The sequence below is a fragment of the Bactrocera oleae genome, chromosome 2, assembly GCF_042242935.1.
Source record: "Bactrocera oleae isolate idBacOlea1 chromosome 2, idBacOlea1, whole genome shotgun sequence".
Lineage (NCBI taxonomy): Eukaryota > Metazoa > Arthropoda > Insecta > Diptera > Tephritidae > Bactrocera > Bactrocera oleae.
In genome coordinates, this window is record NC_091536.1 from 40,156,002 (window position 1) to 40,176,004 (window position 20,003).

Below are 20,003 nucleotides of genomic sequence, written 5' to 3' on the forward strand. Positions count from 1 at the left end.
TTTGCGTAGTAGCCTAGGTGTAGTCGGGTGCTTGGACAGTAATTTGCTAATCCTACCTCCCATAAAAGTGACACTTTTATTGAGGGCTGAGAATTATGCTTGAAATCTCACATGTTACATGTTACCTATGGTCAGAAACCTAGAGTATGAAACACCGCTTAAGGGGTTACATGGGTTTCGTTGGGTAAAAAAAGGCCTCTTTTCAATAATTTTTGTTCTATATAAAAAATTATTTATTTATTTTAAACTTTTTTCTGTCTTAATGATACACATTTAAAGAATAATTTCTGAGATTTTCAAAAAACAAAATTAAAACTCCGCCATTGTAAGGTCGTTTCTGGTGACAACTCGGGCCTGACCGAAGGATTTTTTTAAATGGGCGTGACACCGCTCACCTTTAGGGTAAACCGTACATCTCAGGAACTTCCTGACCGATTTGGTGTGTGACAAACATACATATTATATAAGACGCTGTGAAAGTAGGCAAAATCGGATGGTAACCACGCCTTCCTTGCTCCTCTTATATAAAATTCTTGTATTATACAACTAATTTTATTGTCTTAGTAATTGTTTATTTTTAAATTTACTATCTTCCGAAGGGCTCCCGCCTTTTATTGGATTTTTACTAAAATTACTAGTTATTCAACTATTAATTATTGTCAAATCAATACATCCTAAAAACAATTATAACAGTAATAACATATTAATTACACAATTTTGTTTATTTACGGCTATGTTACGCAGCTTTCACATGAAACAAACCAATTCTTCATCTGATTCCAGTATACAAATAAAACCTCAATGAAGTTATCAGAATAAAGCTTTGCACAGTTTATTATAAATTTTGATCCTTGCAAGTTTCAAGAATATGAAATATTTGGTTACACCCGAATTTATCACTTCCTTACTTGTTCAATATACAGTTTTCCTAGCACCTGAAGATATTTAGGCGGCATTGATCCTTGCAAGTTGCAAGAGTATAAATCGTTTGGTTATACCCAAACTTAGCCCCCTTCCTTACTTGATTATTTTTTAAATTTTGATTTTACAATTGTTCTCTCGTCTCCCCTCTGAACCAACCTGTGCTTTTGATGAAGTTCATCAGTATAAATAGTTTTATATGAGCAACTTCCGATACGTCGTCAAGGAACCCTCGACCGATAGTTGCGATTCTTTTCCTGTATAGAGCCTTACATTTGCATAGAAGATGTTTTTCAGTCTCCACTTCTTCTACCTCCTGACAACTTCTACAATAGTCGTTGTAAGCTACACCTAGCCTGCTGGCATATCTACCAATTGGACAGTGACCTGTTAGTACTCCTATCAGAGTTCTTTTGTCATTTCTTTTGAATTTTAGTAGCAGGTTTGTGCGGTTCATGCTCCATTCCTGCCACGTTTGTCTGCTAGTTGATCAAGTTAGTGATTGTCTCCACACAGACTCAGCTAGATTTATAACATATTCGCTGATTAAGTGTTTACAAGTTGCCAGAGGCATAAAAATTCCCTCTTTTTCAGAGGTTAATTGTGAAGTGGTACCTGTTCATTAGAGTCAATCTGCTTCGCAGTTACCAGGGATATCACTATGCCCTGGAACCCATTACAGGTTTATCGTGAAGTAGAATGTTAGATCCTCTAATAGATCAAGACATTCTTTCACTATCTTTGATGAGACCATAGGAGACCTGAGTGATTTTAAGGCCGCTTGACTATCCGTATATATACGGATATATACATGCTCCTTGTTGTAAGCACACTTTTTGTCAATACAACAAGGTTTGCTTTGATTGCTATGATCTCTGCCTGGAAGACACTACAGTGGTCTGGTAAACGGTAAGCGACTTTTGTGTCTAATTTTGCTGAAAAGACCCCAGCGCCCACTCGATTATGTAGTTTAGATCCATCCCTGTTGATGCTAAACCAGTCATTCCTGTCCACCTCGTCACTTTTCCACTTTTCTCTGGTGGGGAAGGCATCACTTAATTGCTTCCGAATTTAGATTCCAATCTACTGGATTGTGGAAACCAGTGGTTGTGGGTAGAAACGGGAATTTACTAAGTATTTTAGAATGTGCCTAGTTATAGGCGACTAATTGGGAGGATTCCCTCAGTCTGAGAGCTGACTTAGCTCCACTAATGCATATACTGGCTGTTTTTGTATATTTTCCATATGCCTCACTGCGTATTTCTTTTTCATTATTGGCCACCAAACCAATATACCGTATGTCATGATTGCTCTGTTTCCATGAAAGCTGGTCTAAGATTAGTCCTAAGTAGCTTGCCTTTTTTCCAATTGTTAGTCTGCTGCCAGGTCAACAATACTAGTTCCGTCTTTCTAGCGTTTAAGTTAAGTCCGAACGAATAATATCGTCTTAGATTGTTTGCATAAGGTGACTTCTGTTCTAGATTCAACAGCAACTTGTTCATTGTCAGGATCCATAGGAGTGGGGATAGCACGCCTCCTTCAGGTGTACCCTTTTGGACAATAAATGTGTTCAATAAATTTTCTGAGTGGTTCAGAGATGTCCAGATCCTTAAGCGCACTCAGTATGGCCTTAGGCTGGATATTATTGAAGGCTCTTTCTATATCTAAGAAGGCAATTAGGGCGTATTCATTAACTTCCAGAGATTTTTCAATCTCCGCCACCACAGAGCTTAACGTTGTTTCTGTGAATTTTCCTTTAGAATACGCATGCTGCGAAAAAGCCAACCATCGAACTCAAGAATGAGTTACAAGTTAGACGATCAGCAAAGACAACTGAAATGGAGGATGTAAAACATCCTTTGGAAAAACAATAGCAAAACAGTTGGAATTTCTACCAATTATTGTATAAACGACGGAAACATTGTCAGAAATCCACAATATTTCAACACTAAAAATTATTGTAAATTTGTCAGATCAGATATTATTTGAATACAAAATATGAAATAAATATTGATCGTTTACAAAATAGTATGCTTGTTATTTATTATCTTCCATACCAATGGAAAGATCCCCATCGAGGACGTCGTTCCCACATATGTATATATTTTAGATAAATATTATTTGCATTTTTTTAACTAATGGTGTACAAAATTTCTGCAGACATTAAAATGTCTGTGTCTCTAGAATAGCTTATAGTGCAGAATTTTTAATATATCTTATTGATTTCATGAAAAACTTTCAAGAACTATGGCATCTTGAAACAAATATTGACTAATCAAGTTGCATGCAGGCTACGTCACGGCTATCAATTTAAATTAATTTTGACAAGTAGATTGTGTTTATCAACTACACATCTGGTCCTTGAAACTGTAACGGTGTAAAATTGATTGGATTGGAGCTGTCAAGTGCCAATTCACACACGGAGTCTTTTGCCGATCAAACGGGTTATTTGGAACGAGGGGACGATGAGGAGAGAAAAAAAGGGACCCTGCCACGCGTGCTCGGATGGCAGACTTTGTGTTCTTGTTCGTAAAAGCTCGCTGATACTTATTTCTGCATTCCTTTTCACTTTCAAATTCTTTTAATTTATTATATTCTGACCATATTTTATGAATAGAAATATTTATGATCATGGTGAATAAAAGTTTGACAATTGAAAGACATTTAAATATTTCATAATATTTGGCAGTATTAAATGTCATAATATTTACATATATTATATAAAGGAATTGTAATAAAAATGGTTTTACTTTTACGTTTTTAAATTAAACTGATAATATTCAGATGCGTTTATAAATATTTCCTTTCAAAGCAAATGATTGAATTCAAATATCATTTTATTTTAAATAAACATTTTAATAAATTCATGAATTTTTTGTTATATATAGAACAAATATGGTTTAAAAAAATTAAACGGGTACAATATTCCTAATGATTTGGGAAATTCCAGTCATAACTTTTGCGTTGAATATATTAAAAGTAATTATTTAATACATTCTGATGGATTAGGGAGTTCGCGTCATAAGTTTTTCCTAAAAAAAATTTTGATGGCGCGTATTCTAAATATTGGTATATTGCATATATGGTAATTCGTTGTATGTAAAATGTAGGATCACCATCCCAACATACAAGTGAAATAGACCGTTCCCACGTTAGTCGGGTCTACGTAACCGGAACGGACCCGGATTTATTCCAGCCAAGGACTGTCAACTCGGCAGAATTCTGCCGCTAAAACAACAACAAGTGAAATAGATAAATATACAACATTCTCAAAGTTTCGCTTTGCCCCAACCGTACAAACATTTGCAAAAATTTAGCAAACAGTGATGACATATAAACTATACTCAAGTTGCTAGACTTTTTTCGTTCGTGGGAACTCACAGTGCGACCCTAAATGAGAATTTGCCGATAATAGCGGCCTTTACACGATCATTTTTGTATGCAAACATGGTATGATGCAAAAAAAACTGGTTTTCGTTTAAACGGTCGAACATGTAATCATTCTTTATTTCTCTGTTATTTGTGAACGAAGCAACATCAAGGATGAAATGACAAGGATGACATGAAGCGAGACTCTCTCATTTTCGCTGATTTTTCTGTTATTCTCTTTCCCTGATTATTAAAATCAGGGAATTTCGAACAGCTGATGTCAAAAAAGGCGGGATGCCAGAAATAGACCCGCTAAAAATAGCTAACAAAAGCAGTGCGAAACGAAATTTCAGGGAACGACACAAATATTTTTGAACAACGTGCAACTAAATTTTATTTGCAAATTTAATTTAAAACGTTCAGCATGAAACCATGATATTTTATTATGACTTGTATTGTTTCTTTGTTATAATTTTTTTTATTTATATGTTTTTTTAATATTATATGATTTTTTTAAAAATTCATAATCCAGCCATCCAGAACGCTTAGATAAATTTCAAAGAAGTCCTTCCACAGTTCTTCGTTTATCCGTGACGTCGTTACGCTTCAATGTTTGCTTACGACTGAAAAAATATACTGCGTGCATGATGCAAGTGTTTACACCATAAAACATGTTCATAACAACATCATGTTTTTAAAATTTTTTAAAAACCATCGCACATGCTTGCAAACATGAATGACCGTATAAAGGCCGCTAATTAGCGACAAAAGAGTATCCACGCCTACAAAGCAATTTCTTGACCGTGTGGCGAACGGGTCACAGTAGCGTGTAGACCATGTGTAATAAAATTAAAACCCACAAACCATTTTCCGGCCAACTCAACCATTTTCCTGTCTTTTAAGTCGCAGGCTTGCGTGAGGTGGACGTACTAGGTCAGTGATGTAAAACTATATTAAGATATTATATACTATTTGCATGGCGAAACTTCTTAATATTTTATTTTTGAACTTTGTGATGATAATTGCTATGCACCACTCTGAACAATTTGTGGTGTTGATTTAGTCATTCTGAAATAAAAAAAAAAAATTGAAGTTAAAACCATGTACGAATAGACCGATGATGTGACCGTTGGTTAATATGTAATTTGTTACTAGGTCTGTTTGAAATATGGGCGCCTATCGTTATATGCAGGAATTGTATAGGAAGAAACAGAGCGATGTAATGCGTTATTTGCTTCGTATTCGAGTATGGCAATATAGACAACTTACAAAATTGCACAGGTCGCCCAGGCCCACTAGGCCCGACAAGGCTCGACGTCTGGGGTATCGGGCTAAGCAGGGATACGTAATTTATAGAATTCGTGTACGTCGTGGAGGTCGCAAACGTCCGGTACCAAAGGGATGCACTTATGGTAAACCAAAAAGTCATGGAGTAAATGAGTTGAAACCATACCGTGGATTGCAGTCTATTGCTGAGGTAAATTCAAATTTTTATAATTTATTGAATTGGGTTGCGTTCGAGATGGCAAATGCGACATCAGTGTTGCAAATTTGTCCAAGTTTCACGTTGTGCGTTGTGCATCACGTTCTACTGTCTACTGTAATACATATAAACGACAGCACCAAAATTTTGCACATCAGTAAAGTATCGGGGGAATATGCATTACTGTTGCTGTACCATAGATGACATAATACGAAGCTGTCAAAACCCACATTTTGTATAACATTTGTCAATCATACCACTGTCAAGAGAAAATGGATAGGGTATTTTAAAAATACCTTTTGGGCTGTTTGCATTTCGATATTATTTTAAGGTCCTCGGTGGGAAAACTTTAGTTTAGCATCCCACGATTTCAGTGTTAAGAGGGGTATGGTTGGATAGAGGGTTATAGTTTTCGAGATATTTGCATTTTAAGTTGAAATATTCACAAATTTCATTTTACAATTTCTCGATTTATGGTTATCTTTTCTTTTATATTATGCACTTATTACACAGTAACACTTCACTACAATGTTTCTACATATTTTTTTTATATTAAATATTTAAGTATTTGCTTTAAATAAGCATTTAATTTTTATACAATTTTCGTAATATGAACAATAACAAATGGGTTCCATGTTGTCAGATAATAAGTGTTGCCATATCCAAACGGATGAAAGCAATGAAAATAAATAAAAAACCCAATCACCCTCTACAAAATATTATGAACTTAATTTTCCATTTTAATAAAAGAAAAAGGTTTTATGGCTTAAACGTATGTTTTATTGCATCTGATAATTTCACAAATGGATCATGATGCTGATTTACTATATTTTTACGCCATATGTATTCATATATCAAATTTTCAAAATCTTCACTGTTATTATAATTATCCTTAATAAAAATTGAAGTTTATAGAGAGTGATATATTCTCTTTAACATTGCTTTTTTTTTTGTAAAGATTTTTTATTTGCACTGGAACGAAAATTTTGTAAAATTAAAATGCTTATTTAAAGCTAATATTTAAATAATTAATATAAAATAAATATTTAGAAGCATTGTAGTGAAGTGTTAGTGTATAATAAGTGCATAATATTATATAAAAGTTAACCATAAATCAAGAAATTGTAAGATAAAAATTGTGAAAATATCTCGAAAAGTATAACTTCCGGCGGCAATAATTATTTATATTCGTGATCTGGAGAATCTCCTCTATTCAACCATACCCCTCTTAACCCTGAAATCGTGGGATGCTAAACTAAAGCCCACCCTCCTCGGTTCCCGAGAGACCTTTATCACGCATATACAGCCTTAAATACGCGTATTCATATTATTAAAATTTTAAAATTCATATAATATATATAAATTAATTAAAACGGTAAATGTATAGTTCCAGGTCCCCCAACTACGGAGGCCTCAAAAATTAATATTTTTTGTTGTTAAATCGTCTTTATTTTTACCCGTAGATTACAGTTCCGTGAGCGGAAAGTGAATTTTTCAATATTACTATGCATTAAAAATAAAAAATGGGGAAACTTTAGTATACCATCCCACGATTTCAGGGTTAAGAGGGGTATGGTTGAATAGAGGAGATTCTCCAGATCACGGATATATATAACTATTGACGCCGGAAGTTATACTTTTCGAGATATTTTCACAATTTTTATCTTACAATTTCTTGATTTATGGTTAACTTTTATATAATATTATGCACTTATTATACACTAACACTTCACTACAATTCTTCTAAATATTTATTTTATATTAATTATTTAAATATTAGCTTTAAATAAGCATTTTAATTTTACAAAATTTTCGTTCCATATTGACAGATAAGTGTTGGCATATCCTTAGGAATGAAAGCAATCAAAATAAATAAAATACCCAATTACCCTCTACAAAATTAACTTATATGCACAATATTTACCAATTCAATGACAAAACGGTACCTTGTTTAGTTGTAACAATATCCGTTATAAAACTTCCAACTTTTTTCTGCATTGGCGGCCTTCGGCCGCGCTTCAACAAAATAACCCTGGCCGATCCCTTACCGGGGTGGTCGTTATCCCTGTCGCGTCCTATTTCTTTCAACTTGCATTGGTGGCCGCGCTCCAAAAAAAAATAAGCCAGGTCAGTCCAACACCGGGGTGTCCATGGTTCTTTTGTACCGAACTCCTTACAGCAGCGGAAAAAATAAAAGAATTAATTTAAATGTATCACAATTTGTTTTTTGTTAAGATATATAAATTTAAAAAAAAAGTTTTGAGAAAAAAATGTTTATTTTTTGTTTTGAGATAAAAATGTTTTTTTTTTGTTTTGTTTTGAGAAAAAAATGTTTTTATTTGTGTTTGAGAAAAAAAAGTTTATTTTGTTTTTGAGAAAAAAAGGTAGTATTATTGAAGAAATTCACCATGAGATCATCAGCTTTTCTCAAATAGCAAAGAGAGGAGTTTCAGATCATGTTATCGATGATTATTACATACTTCGAACGCACCCTTATTTCACAATGGTATTAGAGTAGGTCACTATTGCTATGCCGTATAAGCAAGGTGTTTTAGAAAGCAAATTTTGCTTTCCGTGTTTTTGGGGAACCGTAATAAAATAGCTCGGGTTTTGGTTTTCTTCGCTTCGATGGGGACGAACTTATCTGTCGAAGCAATTGTCTGAAACAAAGCGAAGTAAAAATTATATGTGAATTGGCCATTACAGTGGTGACAAATAAAATCCGTAATATTAGTAAATTCTAAGTTAGTTGCTAGTTATTTAGTTACAAAGATATATTATTATTCATTCTGTAAAAATGATGACAAATAATTCTTAATGAAATCGTGATGATTTTTTTTAACTTCCTTAGATGTCTGATGAAAATTTTTAAAATTAAATTTTTTTTTTTGAACAAGTGCATGGTTACATATTTAATTTATTTTATTTAAATTTTTTTTTATAGGAACGAGTTGGACGTAGACTTGGAGGTCTGAGAGTTTTGAATTCTTACTGGGTTGCTCAGGATGCTTCTTATAAATACTTCGAAGTTATATTGGTGGATATTCATCATAATGCAATTAGAAGGGACCCAAAAATAAGTTGGCTTTGTAAGCACGTCCATAAGCATCGTGAACTTCGAGGATTGACTTCGGCTGGTAAGAGCTCCCGTGGCATTGGTAAGGGTTACCGTTATTCACAAACTATTGGAGGCTCACGTCGCGCTGCATGGAAACGAAAAAATACTTTACAAATGCATCGCAAACGCTAATGCTGAATAATGTATTTACTTGATAAATTACCAAATATATTAAAGCGGTTTTACACAAAGTTTCATTATTTACACTAGTTGCATTAGGCAGTTAGCCTTGGTATGTTAATGGATATGTACATACATATGGGTGCGTTAGAGTTAGGGTGCCTGCAGTGTGGTGGCTCAACGCCGAGCGCAAATCGATTTTAGGCATGGATAAAATGATCCGACTCTGATTTGAGAGAGCGCTGTCAAAGTCCACATCAAAGATTATCCATGGTCCACATTTTTTATAACATTTGACAGTGGTGCCATTAAGGAAAGAAATAAGTTTGAGATTTTTAAATGTATTTCTTGGGTATTTTTCAGTAGCTCATGAACTCGTGGTTTTTCTTGGCAGCACTGAGAGTTCATGAGCTCTCAGAAGGCAAAGAGAGGAGTTTCAGATAATTTTATCTATGATTTTAGGTACCGCAGAGTGAAGGCGGACTCAGCGCTGGATTCCGAGCGTACATTGCTTTTATACTGTTATGTTTTTTGTTCGCAATATTTTTTTTTTTGGCTAAAACAAAAAGCGTAAAGAAATTCCTCGTAAGCAAAATATGAGACCACCATACAAATGAACTATGGAACGCGCGATTCGGCGCTAAACAACGTTTCAAAACTGGTTTTCTCGCATTGACCAGATTTCGTTCGGATTCCACTCTGCAGCGCCTGAGCGACTCTGTATGAAAATGTACGTGCACACTTTTAAAGCTGATTTATCGCATTCGGCTCCACTTTGACCGTCTATTCTGCAGGCACCCTTACGTACTAATTACAGCAGTACAGCAGCTTTGTTGCATATTTAACACTTCGTTGCTGATACTATGTTGATGTGTAGACAAAAATTGAGTGTTGCCGATTATCAGTATTCACACAGAACGTGAAATTTAGCGCCCTATGTCTTGGAAATCACATAATTTGGATGTTATTCCCGCAATGAGTATTATATAATCGGTCCTATTCCCGTTGTCGTTTTCGTCTTTAAACGAAATAAAATCGGACATGTGGCATTCTTGTTGGCGTTTCGACATTTATCGAAAATAAATTGTTATTTTCCATTTTGAAACGACTATGATAACGACATACAAAGTCGTTGTAGTAATTGAGAGCGAGATAGAAACGAGCGCATTATTTGAATTGAATATGAATAAATACTGGAAAAAAACCTGCGTATGCCAAAGATTTAAAAGGGGATAAAACAATTGAATATTTTATGGCGGGGTATTTTAAAAAAACTTCCATGTCGCGGCGGTTGGCATAAATTAGTTAGATTGTAAAATTACAATTCTATATGTTGTTGTTGTTGTAGCGGCAGAATTATACCGAGTTGACAGTCCTTGGCCGGAATAAATCCGGGTCCGTTCCGGTTACGTAGACCCGACTGTCGTGGGAACGACAATTCTATATCTATGAAGGCGTTAAAAATTTCTGTATTTATGTATATATTTAAGATATGGAACGACCCAAAATTCAAATTAAAGTAAAAATGGTACACGGCAAATCCAACAAATTATATACTTAAATTCACAAAATGGTTAAAATATTTTCTTCAAAACAACAAATAACGTCAGATACAATGGCGTTATTGGGCGTTACACACTTTCTTATATTCAATTTAAAATTTCGATAATTTTTTTTGGCTTTATATATTATACTTTAAGAATACGAATATAGAAACGAAGCGGCGATAACGACAACACCTCAGAAACGATAACGGGAATAGGGCCGAATACTTTATGGGTTTTGAATTGTTAAGTAAAAGTAGCCATACACGGCACACTAGTGTTTTCGATCGGTATGAAATCTTTTCGTCATACATGACATACAGATCCGATTCACGTTCGACCTTCAATGAGTAAACATGTGCCAGAATGAAGCGGAAAATTGAATTGTAGGGTGCGTTCGAGCTACATAATAATTGCAGCAGTCCTTCTATTGTGTTGCATATTTCCTGATACTCTGTCAAGGCCAAGTCATCCTTGACTCTGCTGATGTGCAGATAAAAACAGTAGAACGTGTTGCAAGTGTTGCCAAAAATTCACGGAGAACGTGATACTTTGACAAATTTGCAACACTGCCGTCGTCATTTCCATTTCGAACGCACCCGTACATTTTATAATTAGCGTCTTGTAAAATAGCGACGATCAAAATTTACGCCAACATTAATTTGTATGCTCACACGAGTAAATGGGGATGTTCGAGTCTCAATCACTGCGGCAGTATAGCAAGGCATCATATTCGACGAAAAATTATTGGAGTATAATACATGAAACACATAGATGACGTCAAGCGACAGGCAGCCTCTGTCAAATAATAAAATATTACGTTCTTATGGGCACAGTTTTTTGGACAACAGCACGACTTCACGGCAACAGGCTTGCAGTTGTCGCTGTCGCTAAATGAAAATTATTATTATTATTATGTTAGTGTTGCTACTAATATATGAAATGTATAATTCAAAGCTCTAAGTCTAACGTTATTTTATCAACAGATGCATAAAATAGCTATGATATATCATTTGTAATAAGGATTGATAATTTAAAACAACGAATCGATCTATTTAATTATTTTTTAGCACAAAAAATTTCATTCAAGTCAACAGTTTTAGTACTGCAACAACGAAGTTGTGTACATCAGCTGTTTGATATGTCGATGCCGTTTTCTAAATATTCATGTAGCTGGCTTCAAGACGTAAATTTCAGACGAGAAAAGTTCGCTGTCGTGCAGTCATCTTTGTGTTTAAAGCTTAAGTATAATCCGAATATCTGCAGAATAACAACAGTGTCGCAATGTTGTACGTCAGTTGATTGCTTGCTCGAACATACACATCCTCAATCACAAATGCACAAATACCGATTGAACGCACTTGTGTATCCCAGTTGTTAAGAACAATTCATAAAAAGTATATATTTCTATACATAACCATGTTTTCAAAATTAAAAAAAAAAAATTAAATAAAATCTTTAGTAAAATGCCAAATGAAAAATTCATTATTTTTTCCATTGACAAATATTTGTATGAATCATTTTCTAAATTAAACCTAAAGTACAATTCCTTGGATTCGTAAATAATATTTTCGCTGTATAAAATAGTTAATTGTATGTGTAAAAGTATTTAATGTATATGTATATAATGCCATAGCATCGAACGACCGAATATACAATCCATAATATAAAAATGAATCACTTTAAATAATACACTCGATTGTACTCACCGTTTAAATGCGTTTATTGCAAGCACAAAAAATTAAAATGGATTTTTCGGGGGTATTCGCTTTGTTTATTACAAGTAGAATCAAAAAAAAATAATATATATATATAAAGGCTGAAGATTTCACTTTTGAGTGTTGGGTTGTGTAGAGTTGTGGTGTGATGTGATGTGTATGTGTGGGTAGTCTGAGTGGTGTGATGTCTGCGTGGTATGATGTCTGCAGTGGTGGTGTGTGTTAGTGGGTGGAATCTTTTTGTGGATCGTGTTGATGTGGTGTGTTAGCGGTCAGTGGCGTGTATGGAGGGGGGAGGCGAAACTCATCTTGCCATCCCGGCCCCCCTAGGCGAATTATAGCCAAGCAACCGCTGTAGTTTCTCAGCGTGGCAACAACGGCTGGGCTGCCGACGCCGCGTTGATGCCTCCTGTCGCCTCGGTCTGGATGGAGGAGGAGCTACCGGTCTTCGGAGGCGAACCAGATGGCTGCTCTACTGTGATCTGCAGATTGGGGCGAGTTGTCGCTCGACGGCCCGCTTTAGGGTGCGGTGCAGCATGGTGTGATGCTGTCTATTGCACAGTTGGCAAAGCGTAACGGACGTACACTCCGGAGTCGTGTGGACCGTAGCCAAACAATTGAGGCAGTGCTCGTGAGCTTGGACAACCTGCTGACATTGGAGGGGCTACATACCTCGAAAAATGCTGCAGTGTTGCAGCCGGTGTGTGCGTCGACACAGTGGACATCGGCTGCGTTGAGGTACCGTTGCTGGTGCTGATGAAGGTGGTACTGGTCGCGGACCACTACGGGGAGCGGTTGCAGGAACGATTGCCGCTGGGGTTCGTGGTGCTGGAGATGCCCCAGGGAGCGGCACATTGATGGCGGACCTCACAGCTGGCGTTGGTGTTGTGGTCATATCTGTGCCACTGTATGTGGCAGGAATGGATCGTCAACTTGATCGGTCATTGTGGTTAGAATGGTTAGCACTTACAACTCTTTTGTCATTTGCGGGTTTATCGGTTTATATGATTAATTCATTTGCGTTGCGGTAATATCGGTGGATTGTTCGTTATTTGCGGTTTCGTCATTAGATGCGGTTGGGAGAAAACATAATTTCACGAGCGGTCTTGTTAGCGTTCCGCTTTGAGTACGGAGATCAACTACTAGTATATGACCGTCGGATAGTAGTAATATAGTTTTTCTATGCGGCCAAGCCGCCATTATGTGGGTGGTACACAATCATCGTGTATGATGACACAGTCTCCAAGCTTTGATGCCTTTTCAGGAGTTTTCCTTCGGTACCTTTTATGAAGGTCCTTGATGTACTTTTTTTTCCATCGGCGGCTGAAATCATAATGGAGAATTTTGATTCTTTCCCATCGATTTAATAAGGATAGCGACCCTACGCCTGGCTCAGGTATGGCCAGAATGGGTGCTCCTTTGAGAAAATGGAGCCCTGGAGTTAGGTCTGTGAAGTCGTAGGGATCTTGCGAGAGTGTTGTGAGTGCCCGTGAATTGAGAACGGCTCAAATCCGATCCAGCTACTTTTTATACTCTCGCAACATGTTGCTACAGAGTATAATAGTTTTGTTCACCTAAAACTAATCGAGTTAGATATAGGGTTATGTATATATAAATGATCAGGATGACGAGACGAGTTGAAATCCGGGTGACTGTCTGTCCGTCTCTCCGTCCGTGCAAGCTGTAACTTGAGTAAAAATTGAGATATCTTTATAAAACTTGGCACACATGTTTCTTGGTACAGTAAGACGGTTGGTATTGTAGATGGGCGTAATCGGACCACTGCCACGCCCACAAAACGCCATTAATCAAAAACAAATAAATTGTCATAACTAAGCTCCGCAATAAGATTCAAGACTGTTATTTGGTACACGAGATCACATTAGGGAGGGGCATCTGCAGTTAAAATTTTTTTTAAGTGGGCGTGGTCCCGCCCCTAATAGGTTTAATGTGCATATCTCCTAAACTGCTAAAGCTATAATAACAAAATTCACTGGAAGCAAATGTTTTTAGCACCTCTACCTACGGTGTGAAAATGGGTGATAACCCCGCCCACTCCCCATGTAACGGTACTGTTAAAAACTACTAAAAGCGCGATAAATCAAGCACTAAACACGCCAGAGACATTAAATTTTATCTCAGGGATGGTATGAGATGACTTTATAGGAACCGCGTTCAAAATAAGACAGTGGACGTGACACCACCCACTTTTAGGTGAAAACCCATATCTTTGGATCTTTTTAACCGATTTTAACCAAATTTGGTACATAACATTCTTTTTATATTTCTATGTTATGCGAAAATGGGTGAAATCGGATTACAACCACGCCTATTTTCCATATGCCACCATTTTAAATTCCACTTGATTCTTTCACTTTCCACTATGCAAATCAAGCAACAATGATTATATCGGCGTAAAACTTTGCGTGAATAATATGTTTAAAGTATGCCATCTTGTGACCAAAAATTCTCTAAATCAAACCAAAACTGTTCAAGCCCCTAGGTACTGAATATGTGGACCCCAGTACCTATAGTTAACATTTTATCGTAAATATCGGCCATTGTGTAAGATATATAATTGAAATTCATATAATAGAATAAATAAATGAAATTATCGATAATAGTATGTCTTTTTTTCAAAAATGGGTTGAATCGGATCAATAGTTCTTGTAGCCCTCATATATCTAATATAAATATTTTTGAACTCCCGCGTGACTTTATACCGCATATGTGAGTTATCTCAATGAAAATGAGAGAGCGTGTTTTACTCCTAACTAGATCAAATCGGGTGAAAATTTTCCTTAGCCCCATGTAACTAATATCAGGATTTTCGATACTTTACTCCATTTGATTGGTGATGGTATGTGAGGTACCTTAATGAAACAGTGGGAGCATTTTATTAGTCTGTGGCATGTTAGTAGTATGTGGTATTGGAAAAAATTAATAAAATCGGGTTAATACTGCCCTCTAATTCCATATACTACTTATAATGCTTTTCGTTATTCTAACCAGTTTTATGCCGAATATGTCGGTCAGTGAGTATTAATATTTTTTTTTATATATAAAATTGCTTCAAAATATGTTCTCGAGTATAGCTGAGCAATGTCAAAATTAATATATTTCTCTATCCCCAATATATATATGATTTCCGTCTTTTCACCTGACTTTACACCCTTCCGGTTGATCAACGTGATATTTTAACGAAATTAAGTGGAAAAGATTTCTTAAAAATTATGTGGTTTGACGCTGAATTAGAATGAAATTAGTATGTACTAAGTCTAAACCTCACACCTTCATATAATGAATTCCGATTCTCTGGTTGACGTTTGCCACCTAAGCTTATAATATAAAATTTAGCCACTTTGGTGGAGTTAATATCACATTCATACCTATGTATATCTCACTTCAAGCAATAAAACTGAGACTAAGTTTATGGCCTTTAATATAAGTCAAGAAGATACCAAATTTGATTGTAATTTAATCACGATATCATTTAATAATGGATGTTTAATTCAACATTTTTTAATATACGGTTTGGAGGAATTTTCTGGTCTTTGATTTTCCCAGCTCACATGTACATGATAATTTAATGAAATTAAATGGACAGTTTTTCTTAAAAATAATGTATATCGCTGCATATGAATGGAATGGGTCTAGACTTTGTTTAAACCTTATAACCCTAATATACTGATTTCCGCTCCTCTGGTACAACAGCAACCTCATATACCCCACATATTAAATCTAACCCCTTTGGTTCAGTTTATATTACATATACCATGTTTGAGTTAAATAGCTTCTTTTTATAAAAGTTAACATTTCGGAGAACAGTATTGACACAAAATAAATCTATGATCAATAACATAAGTTAATAAGATACCAAATAATAATCGAGTAATGAATATTGAATTCTTTCGCAACATTTTTATACTTTCGCAACATGTTGCAACAGAGTATAGTTTTGTTCACCAAAGAGTTGTTTGCATCACCTAAAGTGATAGATATAGATTTCTATATACATATATCTCTTCTAATATTTGGTGATAATCAGTGGTTAGGTATATTTTCTCAGCCATCATGTTGAACTTATTATAAAATATACCAGACAACAATGCTAAAAAAGTTTCTTAGAGTGCTGGACTTTGTATAGAGCAAAAAAATCTTTCTAGAAATAATTTCATGAAATAAATATTAGTAATGTAGTATCAAAAGGGCTAAAGACCATTTTTATGTGGTTATAGATAAACTGCGACCATCGGTTTACATGCTACTGTCTATTATTTCAGTTTTGCGACAAATTTTAATATGAAGGTCATGAGGTGAACTGTAAACTCAAGAAAATTACATTTTTACCTAGCGCCGTTGGCAGCTTATGAAAGGTTTTGATATTAAGACAGAAAGAAGAAAATCTACATACCTGCTCGACATATGTGTATACTATACTTAATTATATGTAAGTTATTGTTAATTTAGCCTTCATGGGTAGACCCTTCAAATAGGTATCATAGATCCCCCTGTTTTAGAAAGCGTTTAACAAAAGTAATTTACGGAGGGATTTTCCGCGAACTTAATTTCAATACAATGAAATAAACTACTAATTTCTAAAATATAAATATAACTAAATATTATGTATTATTATGTTAGTGAATAGCTAAGTAATATATAGGTATACAAAAGTACGTAAGCTGTACCAACATGTTGCAAGAGTACAATAAATATCAGTACACTGTGTTTGTAGTTTCAGTTTCACTAGATGTCTTTACAAGCAAAGTGCTTTATTCAAACTAATTTTAGTGTATTACACAGTATAGTGTACAGTGACGAGCCATAGCATAGCAAGGACTTACAAGGAAACAGTGAAAGAGAGCAGCACCTAGGATCCAACTTTTAACACCCGGACGGACTGAATTATATAAGTATTATCTATAAGTACTTTGAATATTAATCCATTTATTATTAATTAATCATGCCTAGATTAATTAGAAAATCTATATTACTAAGTCGTCTTCAGAATAGAAGACGTATGAGAGTTCTTCGTGCAAACTCTTTATATAGAGATAGTGAGCAGTCACAAAAAACTGTAAGTCACGCTAATCGTAGATTAGATTCCGATGTACGTCTGTCCGAACAAATTATCAATACAAATCAACATAGAACCAGGCGGGAAAATCCGCAAATTCGCTCTGAAGAGCAAATAAGAGATACTCGAGGTCATAGGTCTCGGCGTGAAGACCCCGAGGTTCGATCTGTTGAGCAAATTGCAAATACTGTTCAACATAGAACAAAGCGGCAAGGTCCGCAAATTCGCTCTGAAGAGCAAATAAGAGATACTCGAGGTCATAGGTCTCGGCGTGAAGACCCTAAGGTTCGATCTGTAGAGCAAGTTGCAAATACTGTTCAACATAGAACAAGGCGGCAAGATCCACAAATTCGCTCTGAAGAGCAAATAAGAAATACTCGAGGTCATAGATCTCGTCGAGAAAATCCTGAGGTACGTTATGATGAACAAAGTAGGAACACTAGGGATCATAGAGAACTTCGCGCAAGAAATCCTGAGTATAGGAATTTAGAGCGCATTCGTGATCAAATGCACTCAATAGACAAATTGAAAACCAAAGGCAGTCCCAACGAATCCGATTAACGAGAGAAAATAATGTTATAGAAACTGATAATAGTGATTTCGAAACTATTGCGCAAGGTCACCCGAATGTTGCATCCGCCTTCTTTTTAATGCAAAAATTTCCTTCAGAAGATGGAAATTACAGTTTTTGTGCTACTTGCAAAAATGCGATTGTTAAAAAGAACGTTCCAAAAATATGTTTAGCTAACGGTCTAGACTTTCCTGAAATACCGGATTGTTTGAAAGGTTTAACCCCAATTGAAGAACGTCTCATAATGCCTAGATTGCCTTTTATGATAATCCGTCCGTTAGGATATCAAGGTCAGAGTTTGGTCAGAGGTGCTGTTGTTAATATACCAATTTCTGTTAACAACTCTGTGACATCTCTACCAAAGTCCTTTGATGAGGCTCATGTTATACAAATTCACTTAAGAAGGCGTTTGGAATACAATCATGATTACATGATCGATACCATACGCCCCGCAAAGATTATGGAAGCTTTGCAGTTATTACTGAATACCCCTCTGTATCGTGAGCACAATATACATATTAATGAAAACTGGATTTCAGAATTTAATGACCAAGAAGAAGTTCCGAAGAAGTTTGTTGCATCTGCAGAGGATTCCCGATTGGTTCAATCTTTTCATGCGGCACAAACTTCTCATGATAATCCCTCAGGTAATAATATTCCCACGGGTCTTTTACCTTCAGAGCTAAATCCAGGCGGTCAAGAAACTCTTTTGGACAATATTCCTGTAGAAAACTTAGACTATGATTACAAAAAATTAGTACTGCTACAAATTAAGAATAGTACATCCATTTGCCTGAGAAAGTTTTCAGGTCGCTACCGAGTTACGGCCCAAAATCTATTAAACGAAAACTTTGTTCAAAACTTGATTCAACACGATGATGGTTACAAGGTTTTGAAAGGCGTTAGATCCTCAACTGCGCACTGGGAAGCTGAGAAGAAAAAGGCAATCGCTATGATTCGCCAATTTGGGCTTCCAACCTTCTTTATCACTTTATCGGCTGCAGAATCTCATTGGGTTGAGCTTTTGGTCATCCTCTCTAAAACTGTTGATTCTAAAGATATTTCGGAAGAGGAAGCCAACAGTTTAACAACCCAATATAGATATCGCTTAATTTTATTTTGACTACCGCTATCGACAAATTCTTAAGCTTTTTAAAGATAACGCTGGCATTTTTGGAGAGCATTTTGTTACAAATTTCTATTGGAGAGTGGAGTTTCAACAGAGAGGTTCCCCGCATGTACATGGCATGTATTGGCTTAATAATTCTCCCAGGATCAACCTTCAAGATCCTCAGACATTCCCTGATGTCATTAGTCATTAGTTTAACAATTATATTTCTACCGATGGTTCGATCAGCCACTTAGAAAATTATTTGGGTTATCAAAAGCATAACCACAGTCGGTCTTGTACTAGGGAAATAAGAGGACAACAGTTTTGTCGTTTTGGTATACCATATTCACCAATGCCTTCAACGCAAATACTGTTACTTCTTACAGAAACAAGTCAAAATTCAGAAAGACACAAGGGAAACTGATAGTAGAATAAATATGTCTTTTGATGATTTGTTTTCTAAAAAGAAAATTACAGGATCGTTTTATAAACGCTTATAATCCTCTGATTTTGGAACTCCATAGAGCAAATATGGATATCCAATATATACTGGATGCATATGCTTGCTGTTCATATATAATTAATTATATTAACAAGTCTAACAGGGGAATTTCTAGGCTCTTAAATGAAGCTATATCAGTGGTAAATGCTGGAAATTATACTATTAAGCAAAAACTTAAACATATAGGTCACAAATTTATATCAGGCACAGAAATATCTGCACAAGAAGCAGTATATTGCTGCATTGGGCTCCATATTTCGGAAGCAAATAATGCAGAAATATTTATAAATACCTCTCGACCTGAGGAACGTGTTCGAATGGTAAAACCTAGAGCGGAACTTCAGAACCTTCCTTCAGGTTCGACTGAAATATTCGTAGCCGGTATTTTAGACCGTTATGTTCAAAGATCCGATCAGTTAGAAACTCTTTGTTTAGCTGATTTTGCATCTAGGTATAAATATTTTAAATC

General features: G+C 35.6%; 1 protein-coding gene across 1 annotated transcript; it reads left to right on the forward strand.

The window, feature by feature from the left end:
• The first annotated feature begins 5,088 nt into the window (after nt 1-5,088).
• Nucleotides 5,089-9,082, forward strand: RpL15 (ribosomal protein L15). Its single transcript, XM_014244676.3, has 3 exons — nt 5,089-5,223; nt 5,446-5,767; nt 8,718-9,082. Exons 2-3 carry the CDS (start codon nt 5,459-5,461, stop codon nt 9,021-9,023), a joined length of 615 nt encoding a protein of 204 aa, XP_014100151.1. The 5' UTR covers nt 5,089-5,223; nt 5,446-5,458; the 3' UTR covers nt 9,024-9,082.
• Nucleotides 9,083-20,003: the final 10,921 nt, after the last annotated feature.